General features: G+C 30.9%; 1 protein-coding gene across 1 annotated transcript in view; it reads right to left on the bottom strand.

Moving 5' to 3' along the window:
* Window positions 1–18,505, bottom strand: part of LOC142326961 (alanine aminotransferase 1-like) — a 44,868-nt gene extending 26,363 nt beyond the window's left edge. Inside the window, exons 1-5 of the mRNA XM_075369693.1 lie at window positions 18,445–18,505; window positions 14,772–14,881; window positions 11,914–12,003; window positions 9,212–9,320; window positions 1,588–1,724 (exon numbers count right to left, since the gene is read on the bottom strand). Coding sequence (XP_075225808.1) covers window positions 1,588–1,724; window positions 9,212–9,320; window positions 11,914–12,003; window positions 14,772–14,881; window positions 18,445–18,505 — 507 coding nt within the window. The remainder of the gene's footprint in view (window positions 1–1,587; window positions 1,725–9,211; window positions 9,321–11,913; window positions 12,004–14,771; window positions 14,882–18,444) is intronic.
* Between the last annotated feature and the right edge of the window lie 666 nt (window positions 18,506–19,171).

Below are 19,171 nucleotides of genomic sequence, written 5' to 3'. Positions count from 1 at the left end.
TTTAGTTGGGAAGTGTTTTATCACCCACCATACAGACCGGACTTGGCTCCATCCGATTTTCACCTCTTTGCTCACATGAAACGCCGGCTAGGAGGACAACATTTTGGCACAGACATCGAGCTGCAGATCAGCATAGAAACAGGGCTGAATATACAGGCGGCTCCGTTCTATGACGAGGGTATTGGAAAGTTGGTACCACGCCACGACAAATGTCTAAATCGGAGTGGAGACTATGTAGAGAAATAGCGTAACTATATAAGTACTTGTTACAAATAAAAAAATTTTTATTTTCACTGCGGTTTTAATTTCGTAACCGATCGGACATTGAAAAAAAATAACCCTCGTAATATTGCTATTTATCTTTTTATAACCAAATAAAAAATATATTGATGCTCTATGTCACGACAACCTACATTGCTGTAACTATTTAATAAAATACTGTGAATGATATTTCATTATCCGGTTATGTTTTAACCGACCAAATTATTTAAATAGAGTGAATAATTTTAGAATTTATTTATTTTTTAATTATCTGTTGCCGTTAAAATATTTTTAAATCAAGACATGAATTTTAGTAATCCCACTAATTTTTGAGCGATATAGCGGAATTTTTTTACAGCTTGACATAAATTTGCAAATAAAATTTTTTTAAACAAATAAAACGAGGAAAAATATGAATCCAGTGATTTAATACAGACGTCTGGTCCACCGATCGGTCAAAACATATAATTTCAACCGCATATCATAATGACAAACAACCGTTTTCAAAAAGTTTTATAGATTTTTGGAGTTTTATAATTTTTTTTTCAACATTTTAATGGGATGTACGTCTCAGGTATTTGAAATCGGTCAAGAAATAATACCAATACAACGAAGGTATGAATTTTTTTATATCCCTTCAACTGATAAAAAAATGTTAAGAAAAATAATTTTTTAGTCGCATATTCACTCCTTATTAAGGAGTAATGAATTCCAAGTAAAGATTTTTACTCTAAAAAAGTTTGTTTTATAAATCTAGAAAGTTAAGTAGTGTTACTAATCTTAGCAAGGTGATTTAGTAATTTAAAATTACGTTACAATGATTTCGGCTGGACGAGATTTATAATAACCGGTCAAATTTATTAATTTACTTCTTGTAAATGTTATCTGCTTGATGTTCTTTAAAAGTCATTGATCTCTTAAACGAATAGCCGATCTTCATTATCTCTGAATCGGAAACAATCGATCACGTTAACAAAACAATATGGAGTATGTATATAATTTCCAATTTTTGCTTTCTATTGATTATTGTAAATAATAATGTTTAATTGAATTTTAATTTTAAAAAGCTACGGGAGGTTATTAATTAAGCCAGATTCTGTCCACAAAATCGTTTACTTCTTTACACAGAATACTTTCTCTACGTGTACTTTATATTAAACATTTTTCGTATATATTTCATCGGTTAAAAATGTTTCATAATCATAACTACCGACAATATCGCATGTGAATGATTGACCGGCAATAAATTAGGTAAACTATGACTTCGTCTTTACTGTCATCGCCTACTGAAATTAAGAGTAATTTTAGTTTTTAATTTTATCTTACTTTTATCATGCTAGAAGCACCATCTGATAGAAATATATCTTCTGGATCTACAGTAGAACACTCACCGTCTCTTTTCATTATATAATTAGCAACATGTTGTCTTATTACTTGAATGCCTTGCGAGTGAGTATAACTTCCTAAAATTAAAATATAAATAAAAAAATATTAATGAAATCTGTTGTAAGTAAATCTATTTTTACTTAAAATTAAGTAAAGGATGACGGCAATGAATCGGACGATTTTGTAACATTTTTTTCAGAGATAAGAGAGTCAAGTAGGACTGTAACCGCTACTGCTATTTTGTAGCTCCTGGTTTTTAGAGGAGTGAAAGGAAGAAGAACGTGCCCTTGCTGTGAAAGTGTTTTACAATATCGGTCACGGTTATGTAATCGCTCAGCGTGAATTTCGGAAGCGTATTATTCAGAAGCGTATTAATTTCGGAAGCGAATTTCGGAAGCCAATCGATCGTATAACAGTGTCGTTCAGTCAGCTCGTGCAATCAAGCTTGTGTTGATGCCATCGGTTCCACACTAAATAGGAACAGATGGCTTAAAGTACACTCGGGAATATCGCAACTGAGAAAGGCAGTTGAACGAAGTCCATGCCGGTCAGCGCCTCACCTTTCTGTGCCACTCGAGTGCGGTATTCCGCCACCGTACGCACTCTATCTGTCAAGATGTATTTCTGGACGATAAAAATTTCTGTTTTCGGCAACTTAAAATCAAAAATGTTAAAATGCTTTCATGTTTATGTTCACGCTTGTTAAAGCCAAATAAAATTAACAATTTACTCGCCCGATTTACTACCTCATCTTGTATTTTTGGATAGTTTTTTGTCGGAATGTGTGCACTCGTAACTATTTTTAATATTATATAATGCGATTTTATAATTCATTATAAAAAATAATTATTATCTGATATAATTGATAACATATTCAACAAGCTGGTTAACAGCTTTCATGTGTTATTATTTACTAATTTATAATAACAAATATATTTTACCTCCGATGAACAATGAATATTCTTAAAAGTGGCACAAAATTTATCTGTCCGTACGACCACCTAAGGAATAATATTACATAGTAGAGTAATAATAGAAAATATTCTTATTAAATGATCTTTAAAAAATTACAAATATTTATTAATAAGTAAAATTTTTTTGTAACATTTTATTCTCATCAACGATACAATCAAGTAAATAATTGCTTAAAGCCTAGATTGCAGAGAGGAAGACCATTAAGAAAACCGATTAATTCCTTTACATTTGAACATTTGAGTCGCATAGATGGTTAGGGAATGACTGCTACGTTAGCGTTAGCTGGACTAAATCGCCTACTCTAAAATTAATACTTCAGCAGTACTGCCTAACAATTATCAATTATACCTGTGCAGTCGCAGACTTAACACAATTCCGATATGCAACATTTTATTAATGAAATGAAAATATAAATTAAATTCTGCAGGAAAAGTCTATATTTACCGTATTTTTACAAAAGATGTTCAAAGTGTGCATCCTGCGATGCACTGTTGTGCTCGATTAATATCGAGAGTCATTTGACGCAAAACTCTTTAGTCACTGCTGTCGATTTCTTGTCGACTGTTCGGTAGTCGTTGAAGTTCATATATATGTGGAGATTTCATTCGCAAAGTTTATCCTTCAAATCGGCCCAAACGAAAAAATTACAGTTAGACAAATCTGAGATAAACGGAGGCTAACACCCTCTGCTGACAGTTCGTTCTTCTCTAAGAAACCCTATCGACGCATGTAATGTATCGTTTGATGTCCGACACGTCGCTCCGGCTTCTCGATTTGTAGATCCGACGCAGAATTCTTCGAAAATTGTACGGTACACTTCTGTATTGTCAAGCTAGTCAAAAATTATCGGCTCCTCTCCCCCGCTGTGCGATTACTAGAAAAAGCACATCATATACTGATTTTCTCGTCGTGAGGTGGACGTTCAAACATCCGGTGTAGATTTTTAGTTATCCGATATCTGGTACCGTGCGAATTAACATCCCCAGATAAGTGAAACCGTATCTCGACTAATACAAAACATAGCATGGGATCTTCTGTCTGTCGACAAAGCTTTTGAAAAGCCGGTAGTAATAATAAGTTTCTTTGTCTATTCTGTTATGTGGTTGCACGGTTGCTATTCGATACGGTTTCAATTTTAAATCGCAATCGAAGAATCGAAATCTAACAATTTTACGGTAATGTGTGTATTTTACACAGCTTTGTTGTGACAATTGGTTAGCTGGCATCTCTCCCGCCACCACCCTATTCGGTCGCCCTAGAGCATAGACCAAATGTTCCGTGCCAAATAACGGCTACTGTGCCTCAAAAACAGATTTGCGACCTCGTTATTCCTAATGCTCCTAGTGAGCTCCTATCTTGCGTGAGCGGTTAAGCTGGGTGCCGAAGAGCACCCGCTTTATGTGTTCCTACCGCTCACTTGTCTCATTAAAACTAGATCGGGGAGGCGCACCCCTTGTTACAATTTAAAACTAAAAAAGTTATAAGTTAAAAAGACGGCAATTTAAGCCGCCACGCCTCGGTGGCTGTTTGCCAGCTAGTGCCTCTCCACCATTTAAAGAGCTTTGAGCTTATTACTGGCTGATGGCAGCCATTATTTCAAGGAAGACTTCCCACAGACACGCTACAGGAATCAATAAATCCCATTTAAATTAAACAATCTAACGATGACGGTTGAACATCGCAACCTCATCGAGGAACTCCCACACGGTCCGACAATGCGGCTCACGCCACATTGACTCGCCGTTTATGAGCGGCCAGTTTTCCCCCTGACCTCTAAGTTCCAAGGTGGCCCGGTCTCTGCCCCCCCCCCCCCCAAGAGCAGGGCAGTCGAACATTAGATGTTCGTTCGACTGGACCTCCCCGCAGACACACAACTCATCAGCCGCTAGGCGAAACGTGAACAGATATTGCATCAAATTCACATGGTTTGTGAGCACTTGGGCACCCGCCGCCCTTAAAAATGAACTCGAGGCATACCATCCCCCCAGATCCTGTATAAATCTATACAGAGATCTTCCCTTAGTCGTGGTGTGCCATTCATGCTGCCATGCCTCCATCGCGAGGCTCCAAAGCCTCTTCCGCAGGTGGGAAATGGGCAACTGTTCGAAATTTAGACCCGGTGTATTGTGATTTCCGTTCCGGTTCTAGCCCGGCCCGAAACCCAAATACCTCGGTTTCGCGACCTCTTCGCAACTTCCACATGGCTGCTCGAACTTTCACCACTAAATCGATTGGGAGAGCCTTTCCCAATACGGTAGTAGCCTCGTAGGAGGTTGTTTTAAAAACACCAGTGCATACAATTAAGGCTCTGCGCTGGGCACTCCTTAAATTTAGAAGCAGTGCTCTATTTCTAGCCAACCTGTGGGCCCAAACTGGCGCCGCGTATGCGATCATACTCTCGAAGACACCTCGGTACACCAAGTACATTTGGCGACCAGACAGCCCGTAGTCTTTCCGAGCAATCCTTCTAAGTTTGTGCATCACAGAGACAGCGTCCGCCGCAACTTGTTTAATGTGTTTGCTAAAAAGCAACTTGTCATCAAACAAAACACCTAGGTACTTATGAACCTTTACTCGGCTGATTACACAGCCTTTATACTTAATGTGGGGGTTTCGACTGCATGATAATTTGTCTGCGCCCTTCAGAAGCATAAACTTCGTCTTGGGCACAGAAATCTTTAAATTTTGTATGTCCATCCAGCCTTCGGTGGTTGACAAAGCCGCCTGCGCTCTGCTTTCTAGCTGTAGTCGTGAATTTCCACGAACTAAAAGGAGACAGTCATCGGCGAAAGCCTGGGCCGTGACTCCTTCTGGGAATGTCAACCCCAGAAACCCGTCGAACACCATTTTTGTTGTGATAAATTAGGCAAAGAGATTCTTTTCAGACCGGCAGAAATTCTACTTTGAATGTTATCAGCCTGGCCTCTGGGTCCTAACGGAAGGTCGCCTATTTCCTTTTTGCGTTTGAAACCGACCCCGTTATACGCCATGTTTTAACCGAATCGTGTGTGCTACTTTTTGCTGGGATACTGGCATTCGGAAATTTTCCCCCGTTTCATTAAAGGATCCAGATAAACGGATTCGCATAAACTTCCACTATAGCAACCCTTTCCTCGATCAAATAAGCCAATTTAGGAAAAAATGCAAATAACGAAACTATACTGCAATGCGGCGTGATCTCAATTTATAATTGACAACAATAGATGCAAGTTACACATACTTAACTAGTATTGGCATATTTATATTGTTGGTTGTGATGTTATTACATACTCGAATTGTAGTAGTGCTAGTAGTTGCAGCGATGATAGAAGCGTTAAAGGTATCGCTCAAATTACAGCAGTTCGAGGCGGCTTAATTCGATTTTAAGTTTTCAACCGGTCACTTCTTGTATATATACGTAATACGCTTAAGCTACATTAAATAAAACTTTGTAGTCTAGGTAAATGTCAAATTTTATTTCTAGTATTCTGTAAGAAAACCTAAATATTACATAAGAGTGTACGATCGTAATTCGTAAGGTGAATATTATAAAAATGTACTTAACACGTTGATATATGATATGTTACTGAAATAAATGAAGCCGATCCAACTTTTTGTGAAATTTCGTCCTGTACCTCAAATTTCAACTGCTGTAGAGAAAATTCTAGACATTTTGCTTTGTTCTTCATTCCACATTTTGGCCTGGATTCCAGACTATTTAAATCGCTAACCTGTTTGGAATATTTCATACTAGAAGGGTGGAATAAAGGGTTAAGGAGCAAACGTTTTAATAGAATTTTTGTTAAAGAAATTTTTAAATAAATAATCAAAGAAAATTGACTTACGCTATTCAGTTGCAAGAAAAAAGCAAACACCTGTTGTATCCTTAACTGCTACAACTGAGTAATTTAGGTAAAAGAATGTAATAATTGACTTTTTATAACGCAAGTATATTGCTTGCTAACTTTGTATCACTGAGTAATTTATTTTATTGTGGAAGAGAACAGATAGGGATTTTAATAGTAGCCTATTTAGCTCATCAATACAAATATAAAAAGTAAAAAATCTGATGTGGACATCACATGACTTCCTTGCACGCCTATTAAATTTCATATATACATTTTTTTGCTACGCTTCATTTAAACTTATTTCATTCAAAAGCAAGATACAATCCTCCAATTCTTTAATAAAGTGGACAGTTACACAATTGCTGAAATATTAGTTTTTAATAACATCAGATATTTATACAATTATTAATCCAACAATCTTACATAAAATATTAGGATAGAGTAAATTCCTTTTATTACTTGTATTACTAGATCAGTATTATTCGTATCTTCGTTGAGTTGCTAATTAACAAAAGTTTTTAACAAAAGTTAATAATAATTCAACTATTCCATTTAGTGAACTCCTGTATACTGGTTATAAATGTTAATTTTGATCTTACGATGTAAAATATTCAGTTTTTATTATTGGATTATTTGGTGAAAAATCAGAAAATGGAACGATCACACAGGAAAAAGAAATAACAAAATAAAGAAATATATGTCAAATAAACGACAAGAAGTTGAATATGAAGAGGAGGAAAATGTTAAAACCAAAAAAAGAATAAAAACATTAAGAGAAGGTGATAAATATAAAGAGGAAGAAAATGTTAAAACCAAAGAAAGAATAAAAAGGAAGAAAATGTTGAAAACAAAGAAAGAATAAAAGCATTAGGAGAAGATAAATATAAAGAGGAAGAAAACGTTAAGACCAACAAAATAATGAAAAGATGAAGAGAGGGTGATGAATATAAAGGGAGAGAAAATTTGAAAACTAGAGAACATGTACACAAATTAAGATCAGAAGAATTTTATCAAACCAAATAGCGATTAGTTGATTGGCAACAAATAAACGAAATGATGATCAACTCCGACTTAGGGAGAATATTATCTGGCAATATTAGAGGAGTAATAAACTGAAAGATAAGAATTTTTTTAAAGATTGGTCAAGTATGCCTCAGTGTATGTGTTGTTCTAGTGAGTGTCTACTTTTCAGTCACTCTGTAGTTAACTTTAATGTAGAAAAAATTAAATTCCTGAATAATTAAATAAAATTAAACAGATATTAAACTAGAAAATCTAAAAATAATACTATTCTAAATTATAACTTTCAATTAATATTAAATATCAGATGTTTCACCAAATTTATTAAATACACATATGTAATTAATGCCTATTAAATTACATATACACATTTTTAAAAGTACATACAATTTTATTTCACTAATAACTTCTGATTTTTTTCATATTTTATTATTATTAATATTGAATAATTTTATTTATTGTAAATTTTTTTTACAATCACATGTTAATAATATTATTAATAAATCAGTTTATTTCAAATAAAAAAAAGGTAAAAAAAAAGTAGATGAAGTTTGATTCAAACCGATGTGCCTTCCATTCTAAGATCCAAATATTTCATTAATTTGGCTATAACTCTGGAAGCAATGAAAATAAGTACCACTTATGATATATCGTTGAAAAGCTCTCAAATGAGCTTATTACTGCAGTTAAGAAAAAATCCAAATTGTTTGGGCTTTTTTGGATACTTTTGGTTAAGTCGATTGCAATCAAAAGGGGAGGTGCAGAACTAGTTGTTAAAACAGTCCTAAATCCAAAATTTCAACATCCTAAGTCTAATCGTTTTTGAGTTATGCGAGATATGTACGTACAGGCATCATGCCAAAAATAGTAAAAATGGATTCAAAGATTGTCAAATTCTATATTTCCGTTGAAATCTGAAAACCGAAATTTTTCACAATCACAATACTTCCTTATTTCATACAAGGAAGTAAAAACACACCAAAATTAGCCATTAAGATTTAGGTGCAACTTAAATCAAAATCAATCATTTTTAATGAAATATGGTATTACAGACAACATTTGACTAAAAGAATAAATTGTAAATGAAATAAATTTATATAATTTTATGCGAGTTAATTGAATAACTTAAAATTAAAAATACCAGAAATTATTTCAATTTGTAGCATCAGTTATTGATAATGATAATTATTATGAATTGTGCTACAAATTGATTTTCCTATCGGTAAGTGAGACAGTCATTTAAATTCAACTAAATATGATGTAGTGCCGCATTAAGAAAACAACGGTTTGTTATATTCAGCTTCAACATTTGAAACCCTAAAAAAAATGAAGTCATGTTTTTTTTGTTTATTTGTAAGCAATAAACCTATCTACTTACTTCTGATAGATTTTTTCTTTCCCATTTTAATTAAATTTTTCTTACAATAGTGTTTTTAACAAAGCTAATTTTGGTAAATTTCTTTGATGACTTTTGTGGTAAATAAATGCAATGAGGATAATAAATTACATACTATCTTTCTATTCCCTTGTTATTTTGTTAATCAATTTTCTACCAAAATTATTATAAAGATTATCTTTTCAGTAGTTTTTTTTAACCATTGTTTATTATCATTTAATGTTATTAAACATATGATTTAGGCAGTCAATACCTTGCCTGGTATTTGTTTAAAAAAAGAGAAATTAAAATCGAAAAGAAAACAGTCTTTAAAAAAAAAATTAGATTTTAAAAGGAGAATAAATACCTAAACTCTCTCCAAGCGTGTCATGTAATATTTCATTAGCTCTCTTCCTGACATCACAAGGTATGCACTCATCATTCAGAAGATCCTTATAAAGCGTTGTAGCAACCATCTTTATAATAAATAAAAGAAATCAGTATAATTATGCAAGTTAAAAGTAAATTTATATGTTAATTGCAGTGTTAAATTTCTTAAAGAGTTACCTGGCATATTCTTGAACATTCATTTCAACTAATTAATGGAGATAAATGTATGTAATAAATTGCTTCTCACAGATTAATGTACTCTTTATAATACTTATATAATAATAAAACAGTCTTAAAACAGTCTTTCCGATGGCACTGACTCATGTAAGACATTCTTAAGTGCAAATAGCATTCTTATTAAAGATTCACCTTCTTTTAGTATATTTATATTCATTTTATGTCTGTTCATGAATGAACAGAGTATAAGTTACTGGTATATATGTTAAAGTCTCTGTAACTATAATAGATGTGGTTAGATATGAAATACTGAAGTTGCTCCCAAGAAATGACAGCCACTCTCAAGAAACCAATGCCAAGTTTACTAAAAAAGTGAGAAAAGTGAGGTTCTCCTTTCTGTGTAGCCAAATATACAGTTGCATAGCAGTATTCTAACCCCACCAAAATGCAGATGATACTCAGCCCTACAACACCTTCATTCTGTTCTTCAAATAGACTGGCTGTTTAATGAACATCATTATCCTTAGGAAAAGAAATTTATCTGATGCCTGTTATTTCTCAGGTCTTTTACACACATCACGGCCATAAAAAAGACAGAGCAGGTAGTGAATTAATATTTTTCTTTTGTTGCAAAAAAGTTAGCATTATACTTAATGTTTCAACTCATCGCTGAAAATGAGTTACTGGTGGTAAGGCTGAATCATCTGTATTTTGGTGAACTTTCTGTATGGAGTGTAACTAATATATTTAGCTCAATAAATTAGGTTTCCTACAATAGTTTGATTATAGCAGTTGGTTTTGCATAATCAATTCATGTTTATTTTAATTCTTTTTATTAGATAAAAAAGTGAAAACATCTTGCTGAAAGTTCTTAAATCAAAGAGAAAAAATTTACTAAGTAACAGAAATTATGATTTGTTGCAATAAATTCCACAAATATTATACTTATGAAGAGTCTACACCAAACCATGCTAATAATGAGTGATATTCAATGAATTGTGCTTAACAAGAAGATAAATTAATTATTTTCGTTTTTGAATGGTTTTGCTTGCTTCTTAAAACATTTTCTGCTGAATTATAGGTATGAGATGCTATAAATTCTCTACAAGAAATAATCAAGAGTGGAATCTTTCATAAAATAACAAAGTTATTTTTACTTTTTAAGGATTACTACTACTACCCTGTGAAAATATTTTCTGTTTCTTGACTAAAGTATAAATTTCATGTCAAAATTTATTTTGAAATAGTTAACTCTCTTTACAGACCTAATAAATTTAATATTTATTTAATTTTAATTGGATTAGTAAAATCTCTAAGATGATTTTTTTTTTAAATTATACTTTATAAAAATTTGTATTTTATCATAATTAATCAGAAAGTTATAAGGGATCTACTTTTACAAGAGATTTACTAGGAAGCCAATAAAAAATTGATAAACCAATTAAAAATAAAATCTATAATTAAGTCTGTCATGCAACTTACTATTTTCTCACACATTCTTTTAAAGCATCATTTCATATAATTTGATTATTTCTTAATGTATGAGCTAATTAACCACACAATCTACTCCTTCCTGGGTGGGTAATATAAAAATACAAGGCTCAAATGCAAAAAAAAACCAACTGTAAATTAAATAACCACTCATTCATAGAAGAAGTGAAACAGGTGAGTTGTGTGAGCTTACCTTATATTTGCATAGTTATCAACACACATTAAGATAGAAACATATATCAAGATACATATTGTTATCTTTGTTTATGTTATTGTTGATATAACATTCTTTTAATGGTTTTATTTTGATAAATTATATAAGGAATCAATTTTTATTTCTTTTTAAACTCAAGCAAAACCAGAATCAGTATTATATAATCAATATATTTTTTTAAGTTCTCAGATGAGAAATTTGAGATATTAAAAAAAAACTTCCAGCTGTAGGTTTGTGTGTGTGTGTGTGTGTGTGTGTGTGTGTGTGTGTGTGTGTGTGTGTGTGTGTGTGTGTGTGTGTGTGTGTGTGTGTGTGTGTGTGTGTGTGTGTGTGTGTGTGCGTGCGCGCGCGCGCGCATGTGCAAATGTGCATGTTTACAGTTTGCTTTAGCTTAACTAAGTGAAATTACAATTTCTTTTAAAATTAATTTATTATGTAAATTATTATTATAATGATATATAGAGTCAGCAACAAGGTATATGTCAACTTATTTACCTTTTGATGAGAAATAGAATTTCCACACCTTCTTGGGAGGTGGCCTAGAGTTGTAACTCATATATTTTATGTTAACACCCTTTGTGTGACACAATTTTTTAAAGTTTCTTTAACAGACAAGAAAAAAGGAATAAATAAAAAGTTGGTACGATGTCTCTGCCTAAAATGGCAGTGGAATGGAATGCCCAACTACTTTTATCCTTACAGTATTCTATCTGGAACAGTTTTAAAGTTGAGAGGTTTCCATACTTTTGACTTGCTCTCTATATTTTTTACATAGATGTAAATTAGTAAGTAATCACCTGTCTTATGAAGGTGATTGGAGGTTGCCCCATCGCTTGTGGATTTCCAAGATTTGTCATAATAACTTCTTTAAATGGTTTTTTAACTCCCTAAACATATACAAAAAGGATATAAATTATCTTTTGTTTGTTAATTCATTATGCAAATTTAAAAAAACTAGAATAATTAATGAAGTTAGGTAAATTAACAATTTAAATAAAGACCAAATTAAATTTTTTAAATTTCCTATATTTACTCACTAAACTGATTTACTTCATTTTAACCTAATTTATTATGTGAATTAAAAAATTCATGGGTAATCATCACCATATTTGATTATTTTTTTCTTTTAAAAACAAATGTAAAATATATTTGCTTTCTGAATTTATGAAATTGTACTTCCAGAAGATTTTTTCAAAGCTGTATTGTAGCTCCTTCAACAAAGTTGGTTTAGGAATTGCTCAAATAATTATAAATAAATAATAAATTTCCCCTTGTGAATAAAGAAAATAGTTGGAAAATAATATTTTTGCTTTCCTCAGAAAAGGCTTCATTAGTTTGTTGACCATTTCATTTTCTGACCAGCCTTTCTTATACATTTAGAGTCGTGATCATCACTTCTGTTAACAAGATAAGTAGTAGCTCCAATCATACCCAGGTGATTGAAATACACTTATGTGGCATCGTGACTGCTTACAGGCTGAAGCTAGATAATGCAAATAAAAATTTAAAAAATCAAAATTATACCGCAACAATATTATCACATCAGCCATTATTATATTATTAATTTAAGCATTAAGTTGAAAGATTTTATGACATTTTGTGATCATTGCCAAATGTATTTAAAATAATATTTTGTGATAAGTGCAGACTGTTTTGTGATATCCTATCATTTTGTTTTTGTTTTTTTTTGCATTACATGGGAATTGGCTTCAGAGGACATAGCTCTCTTCATAATGTTCCTAGCAGGATTGTCAGACATAAGGGTGTATAGGGCTTTTACATTTTAATACTACACAAAAATAAAACTACAACATTACACACACGGTAAAATAAAATACACAAAAAATTTTGGACAATACCATGTAAATTTGAAAACTTTATATTCAGGAGTAAAGCACCTTCACATAGAGAATTCTCAGTCAAACATTCTACATACTGACTTCATTGAATATTTACTATTAATGCTTTACTAATCCACTGGCATGTAGGTAAGCAACTATTTTTTCTTATTTGCATTTTCTAAATCAACAGGAAAATTATTTCTTACTTCATATTTCTTTTCTTGGTTTTCTTACATTGTATACTTTTCTAGTAGATTCTTAAGAGTAAGCAGTTTACCACACACACTGCACATTGGTCTTTCTTCAAAAGTGAACAAATATGAATTTTTTATTTCTGTGTAACCGATTCTGGGTTTAGTCACCGCCACTTGTTCTCAACGAGTCAGTTTTGCATCGCTCTTCCATTTATATGGAGTAATTGTCATCACATCCAGTTTCATGTTTTCTCCATTAAATATTCCATACATTCCTGATAGTGTGATTTTTAACGTCTGCCACACAAACAGGGATTATGTCCATATTCTCTCAAATTGTTACCACTTGACACCTTCATCTGTGCTTTCATTTCCTGAGATACCAGCATGCTCTAGAATCCATACAATACACATCACTTCCCATTTGCTTTAATACATACACAATGGACACAATGTTTGCGATAAGTTTCTCAAAGGATCCTCAGTGTTCTTGTTCCAAATAGCAGTAGTGCGCTTAAAGAGGTGAGCAATAAGCACTCTCTCTTCACAGAATTGTTCTGTGAAGTGAAGAGCTTGCTGTATAACAATGAGCTCTGCCATAAAAACACTGGCCATATCTGCGAATTTCCACAAATGAACTTCACCATTTATCTATAACACCATATTCAGTTGTAGAATCATCGATATAACATTTTTATACATCCTTCATAGCTAGATTGACAAAAATTCCTGTTGTATAAACACTGCTGGTTTCAAACCATGGTTGTATTTCTCTCATAGAAATTACTTATGCATTAAGCAAAGCAATTCATGTTTTGTTGCTAACTCACGATACCATATTCTGGCTGATCTAAAAAATAGGTAGCGCAGTGTTCATATAATACAGCCAAAGGATTGCTATTAAACGTTTTATAGTTTAAGATGGGTACCATCATTTAATAACAATGGTACCAGGCACTCCTTTGAAGAAGGTGCTGATAATTAGCTCAGAAAATCCTTTGGTAAAATGTTTTGTCAATCTTTAAGGAAGTCATTCAGTTTTAAAGTATTGTCACATTTTATCGACTAAATACATTTATGCATAAAAATTCAAAATACTTTTTCAAGTACCTGTATAATTAACATTAACACCAGATATTTTCTATTTTTTAAATGAAATTCATTTTTTAATATTTAGTCTTAGTGAAACTTAACTGATATTAATATCATTTTGCAGCATTCTCTAATTTTTCATACAGAGAGAGTATATATATTCATTAGTTACAATAAAAACAATTGCCTAATTATTGTAGCCTTTTTTTTGTGATTATGAAAATTTATCCTTTTTTTACTTGAATTAATTAATTCATCGCAAAGGTTTTGAGCTTGTATGTGGGAATATAGAATTGGAATTTTGCAGGCTCTGGATGAAAGGTTAAGACATTATACCACTCTGCCACAAAGATCAACCTGTCATTTAAATAAAAGCATTTAAATTAAATTCAAAACTACTGTAAACCTTTCAACTGTTCATCAGGTGTTACTAAATGATCTATCTATCAGTCTTAACTACAAGAATGAAATAAAAAATATTAAATAATGAAATTTACACAAAATAAACTGCATGTAAATTATACATACCTTAGCGAGATCAGCAATAATCTTACTTGATTTTTGTAATAGTGGACCTCTCACAGCATATTTCATTTTTACAATATTTTCATTAATAGAATCCATGGTGAGAACTTTATCTGAACATTCATCTCCATAATAGCGTACAGATTTATTAAAAACACTTCTAAATAAACTTTTAAAAATTTTATTCTTTAAAACCATCTTTTAAAAAAGAGATAAAAAACACTTGTAAATGTACAAATTACGTTGTCAAAATAATACTTTTAAAAAAATGGTAAGATTTTAATTTACCAATTAGTGTAGAAAAATTAATATTATTGCAATTTACTTAAACTTTTTTTACTTATTTTTAAAGCATATGATTTCAAAAATATCATATGTTAATAATGAATGTGATTTTAATATAAAATTGAGTTAATAAGAAATGTAATAATTTTTTATTTTCATAGCAAATAGTATTGCTATTACTAAATAATAATTCTTTTCTGATGATTAAAAATATAATCATTTGTGATTTGAGGAAAAAACATTTTAAGTACTTACTAGATACCACAACAGATATCTATAAATTTTCATTTAACTTCACTTGCCAAAAACTTTAATTTGCAGTATAAAAACCTCTTTTTGAGACAATTAAATAGCTGCAGTAAAAAAAGTAAATAATAAATAGGAAATGGAATGAAATTATTTTTATAATTTATTCTTGCAAATATAGGCAAGAAAAAACTAGTAATATTAATGCAGCAGTTCAATAGAATACCAAAATTAAGTGACTTTAAAAATGCCTATTTGTTAAAGCTTATTTTTTCTCTCTCGCACTCTCTATCTCTCTCTCTGTCTCATCATATATACATAAAATTAAATTACATAGGTCATAAAATATTAGATCAAAATTTTAATTAAATATATAATTCAGGTAATATTAAGTAATTTTTACAAAGAAAATCCTTTTTGTAATCTAATTTTTTTTAACAAGTAAATATCTACAATCTATACCCTCAGAACAATGAATAGCTGTGTTGAATATATGTAATTGCCTTAAAGGAGAGAAAATCCAACAATTAATCCTAATATATTACATTTCTTCTGGCTGGCACCCTGTAAAAACTGCTGATGGATGATAATAAAATAATTTTTTTTATTGGTGAAAAAATGCCAAACTTGACTGAGGCTCAAACCAAGGACCTCTGGATGCAAGACAGATACTCTGTCATGAAGATCTGCAGAAGATTTTGAAAACACTAAGTAATACACATAAATACAAAATCATCCATAATTGAAAGCTAATTTTGAATTTAAACTTTAAAATAAATAAATATATTATTCAAAAAAATACATAACTAAACATTTAAAAAAACTACTAAAGAATGGTTATGTATGGTGTTTCACAGATTACAGGAAGAATCGTTCTGGGATTTGCCAAGACTTGTCAAAGGAAACAATATTGGTTAATGGAAACATAAAATAAAAAAAATTAATAAATTCAAAAGAGAAGTGATTATTACATATTATTAAATGAAAGTAATAATGTGAGATAATAGTGATGTAAATATACAAAGTTATAAGTAAAATAATCTTTTATGTTTATTACATGAAAGATGCAAATTATTTAAATAAATAAACTTTTAAAGCAACAAACCAAGCCAAACCAAATTTTTAGAATATTGTACAAATAATTTTAATAACATACATGAAAATGTTTTCAACTGAAGATGGTCACAAAGTAACTTAAAAGACAGTAAACTATTAAAAATATATAATTATAACATTTGATTTGGTTCATCATTTCAAAAGTTTATAGTGTTAAATTATATAATAAAGTAAAATAAAAAGATTAAGTTTTAAATAGACCATTCCACGCACTGGTCTAGTGCTTAGATTATCTCGACAACCCAAAGTTGAAGTCAAAGTTTTTGAGATTCAAATACTAGTCAAAATTAGTTGCTTTTATGTGAATTTGAATACTAGATAGTGGATACCCGTGTAATTTGGTGGTTAGGATTCAATTAACCACACATCTGACTCTGTACAAGACTACATCTCATTTACGTTTTATACATACCATCCTCATCTCATTAGGCCATGGGTTGGTTGTTTATTGTTCACTAGTTGAACAGATTACAACATTTACATTAGGAGGAAGTTTTAAATATTTAAGAATAGAAGAAACAAAGACTTTGAAATACAGTTGAAATGACACTTTTACAGTACTGTTTTAAATGACTGTTAATTTTGAAGATCATATAAAATCAATCTTAAGTTTTATTTGGTAATGTTATGAAAAATCTAACACACTGGGTTGGTCTAGTAGAGAAATTGTCATCGCAAATGAGCTGATTTTGAAGTTGAGAGTTCTCAAGTTCAAATCCTAGTAAAGGCAGTTACTTTTATACTGACTGGAATACTAGATCATGGATACTGGTGTTCTTTGGTGGTTGGGTTTCAGTTAACCACACATCTCAGGAATGGTTGACCTGAGACTGTACAAGACTACACTTCATTCATACATATCATCCTCTGAAGTAATACCTTACAGTGGCTCCAGAACACAGAAACAGAAAACAGAAAAAGAAAGAAGGTTCTGAAAACCTAACCAAACCCACTTTAAAAAAAAGACGTGTGTATGTATGCAATTTTAACTTTTTTATAGCCTTGTAGATTATCAACACAGATAGTTTTATCCTTGAGGATAACTTATTAAGAGATTTTTTAAGTGAGTGAATTAAACACTCTTTCATGTCCTCAAGAACTTTTGGGATTAATTTTGATGGTCCTCATGAACATTTCTAATTCTTTAAACTCCCACTATAATGCAATATTATATTGTTGACTTATTGAGAACTGTAGTATGGGAAAATTCAAAATGAAACTGTATTTAAATCATTTTAAAAATTTAAATATGAAATAAATTTCTACAATAAACACCGTTCATCCTTGAAAAACAGTAATCAATACAACAAAAAGAACCATTCATTTCCTAAAATTAATATTTAAAACAGACACAGTTGCTATATACAATAAGATTATTTCAATTGTTAGTGCAATTAATATTGAGTTCAGGTTGCCATCTGAATAATAAAATAACAAAATTTGCTATTGCATATGTAATATACTGTCATTCTAAAGTATAGATTCTCTTTAATATCTGTTACCTGAACCCAGCTAAATTATGGTTGTCGGCTTTGTCCACTATTATTTACTAACTGCTCTCAGATATTATTAATTCAAACTGAGTGATAAAATATACTTTTAACATAATTTATTAAAGTCCAGTGTTAAGAGGTTGGAACTGAACTGAAATCAGTGTAGGGAGCATCATAGAATATAGAATATAAAATAAAATAAAACACAACAAACGAAAATTACAAATAACATGTAAAAGTTTTCATCCTAACAGTATTCATTTCTAAAATTATCAACAATTTATCACCCTGAACTGAATCTAATTGAAAATCTAGTTGTCAAGTACAACACAGAAAACTCCTTTGATGTGTAGATAAACTGTAAATTAAGTTCAAAAGTGTCATTTCTTTAGATTATAAACAATATATGGCATGTAAAAAAAAAAAATTATATTTTGAAATAAATACACACTAGCAACTGCTATGATAATATTATTACAAATGATGATGACTGTGAATCACAGTCCACGGTAGTGAATAAATTTATATAAACTTACAAGGACTTATTCCTCTTGCATAAGAACCTGAAATGATCATCAAAACCATATTACGTCTCATTTTGATAATGCTGAATCGGCTGAATTAAACAGAAGCTTTATTTATAACGATGTTCTTCTAAATATAATAATAAATTGAAGAACTTTCAGTTTAAATAATAATATTGCTTTTAATTAATTGTAATTGAAGTCATATTCAAAGAATTAAACACTCAGTAAAATACATACATTGTATTGCTTTTGAATAAATTCACTTTGCCAGCATCACTGAAGAAGCCAGTAAGTTATCAACTCCCATCCACTTTTCTAGAATTGTAATATTTTCAGTTACAATGTTGCAAACAGAAAAGAAGTCTTCTATCACAAAACAGTTGTAACTCAAATTGTGATAATATCAGCTATTAGCTTTATAATATGGGCTACTGACTTAAGCACATTAATAAAACACATCAAATAAACATACTGATCACCAGAAAGCATTTGCTTTCATCATTAATATTCCCCATAGACGACAAAATTTAATAAATAAACAAATGAGGATGAAAATTACTCATATATTGTGAAAGAAACTTTATGTTTGGAAATTGATGGACAGAAATTACATAATGAGCAGGAAATTTATTCTGACAATAATTATCTTCATGATTACTAATGAGAATTCTTTGTTAGTAGAAAATCCTTGCCACTATCATGATTTCAATGCTGTTGAATAAATTAATATTTGTTT

Source organism: Lycorma delicatula, chromosome 6, assembly GCF_047948215.1.
Source record: "Lycorma delicatula isolate Av1 chromosome 6, ASM4794821v1, whole genome shotgun sequence".
Taxonomy (NCBI): domain Eukaryota; kingdom Metazoa; phylum Arthropoda; class Insecta; order Hemiptera; family Fulgoridae; genus Lycorma; species Lycorma delicatula.
The sequence above is the reverse complement of the archived record's forward strand: the minus strand, read 5'-3'. Positions and strand labels throughout refer to the sequence as shown.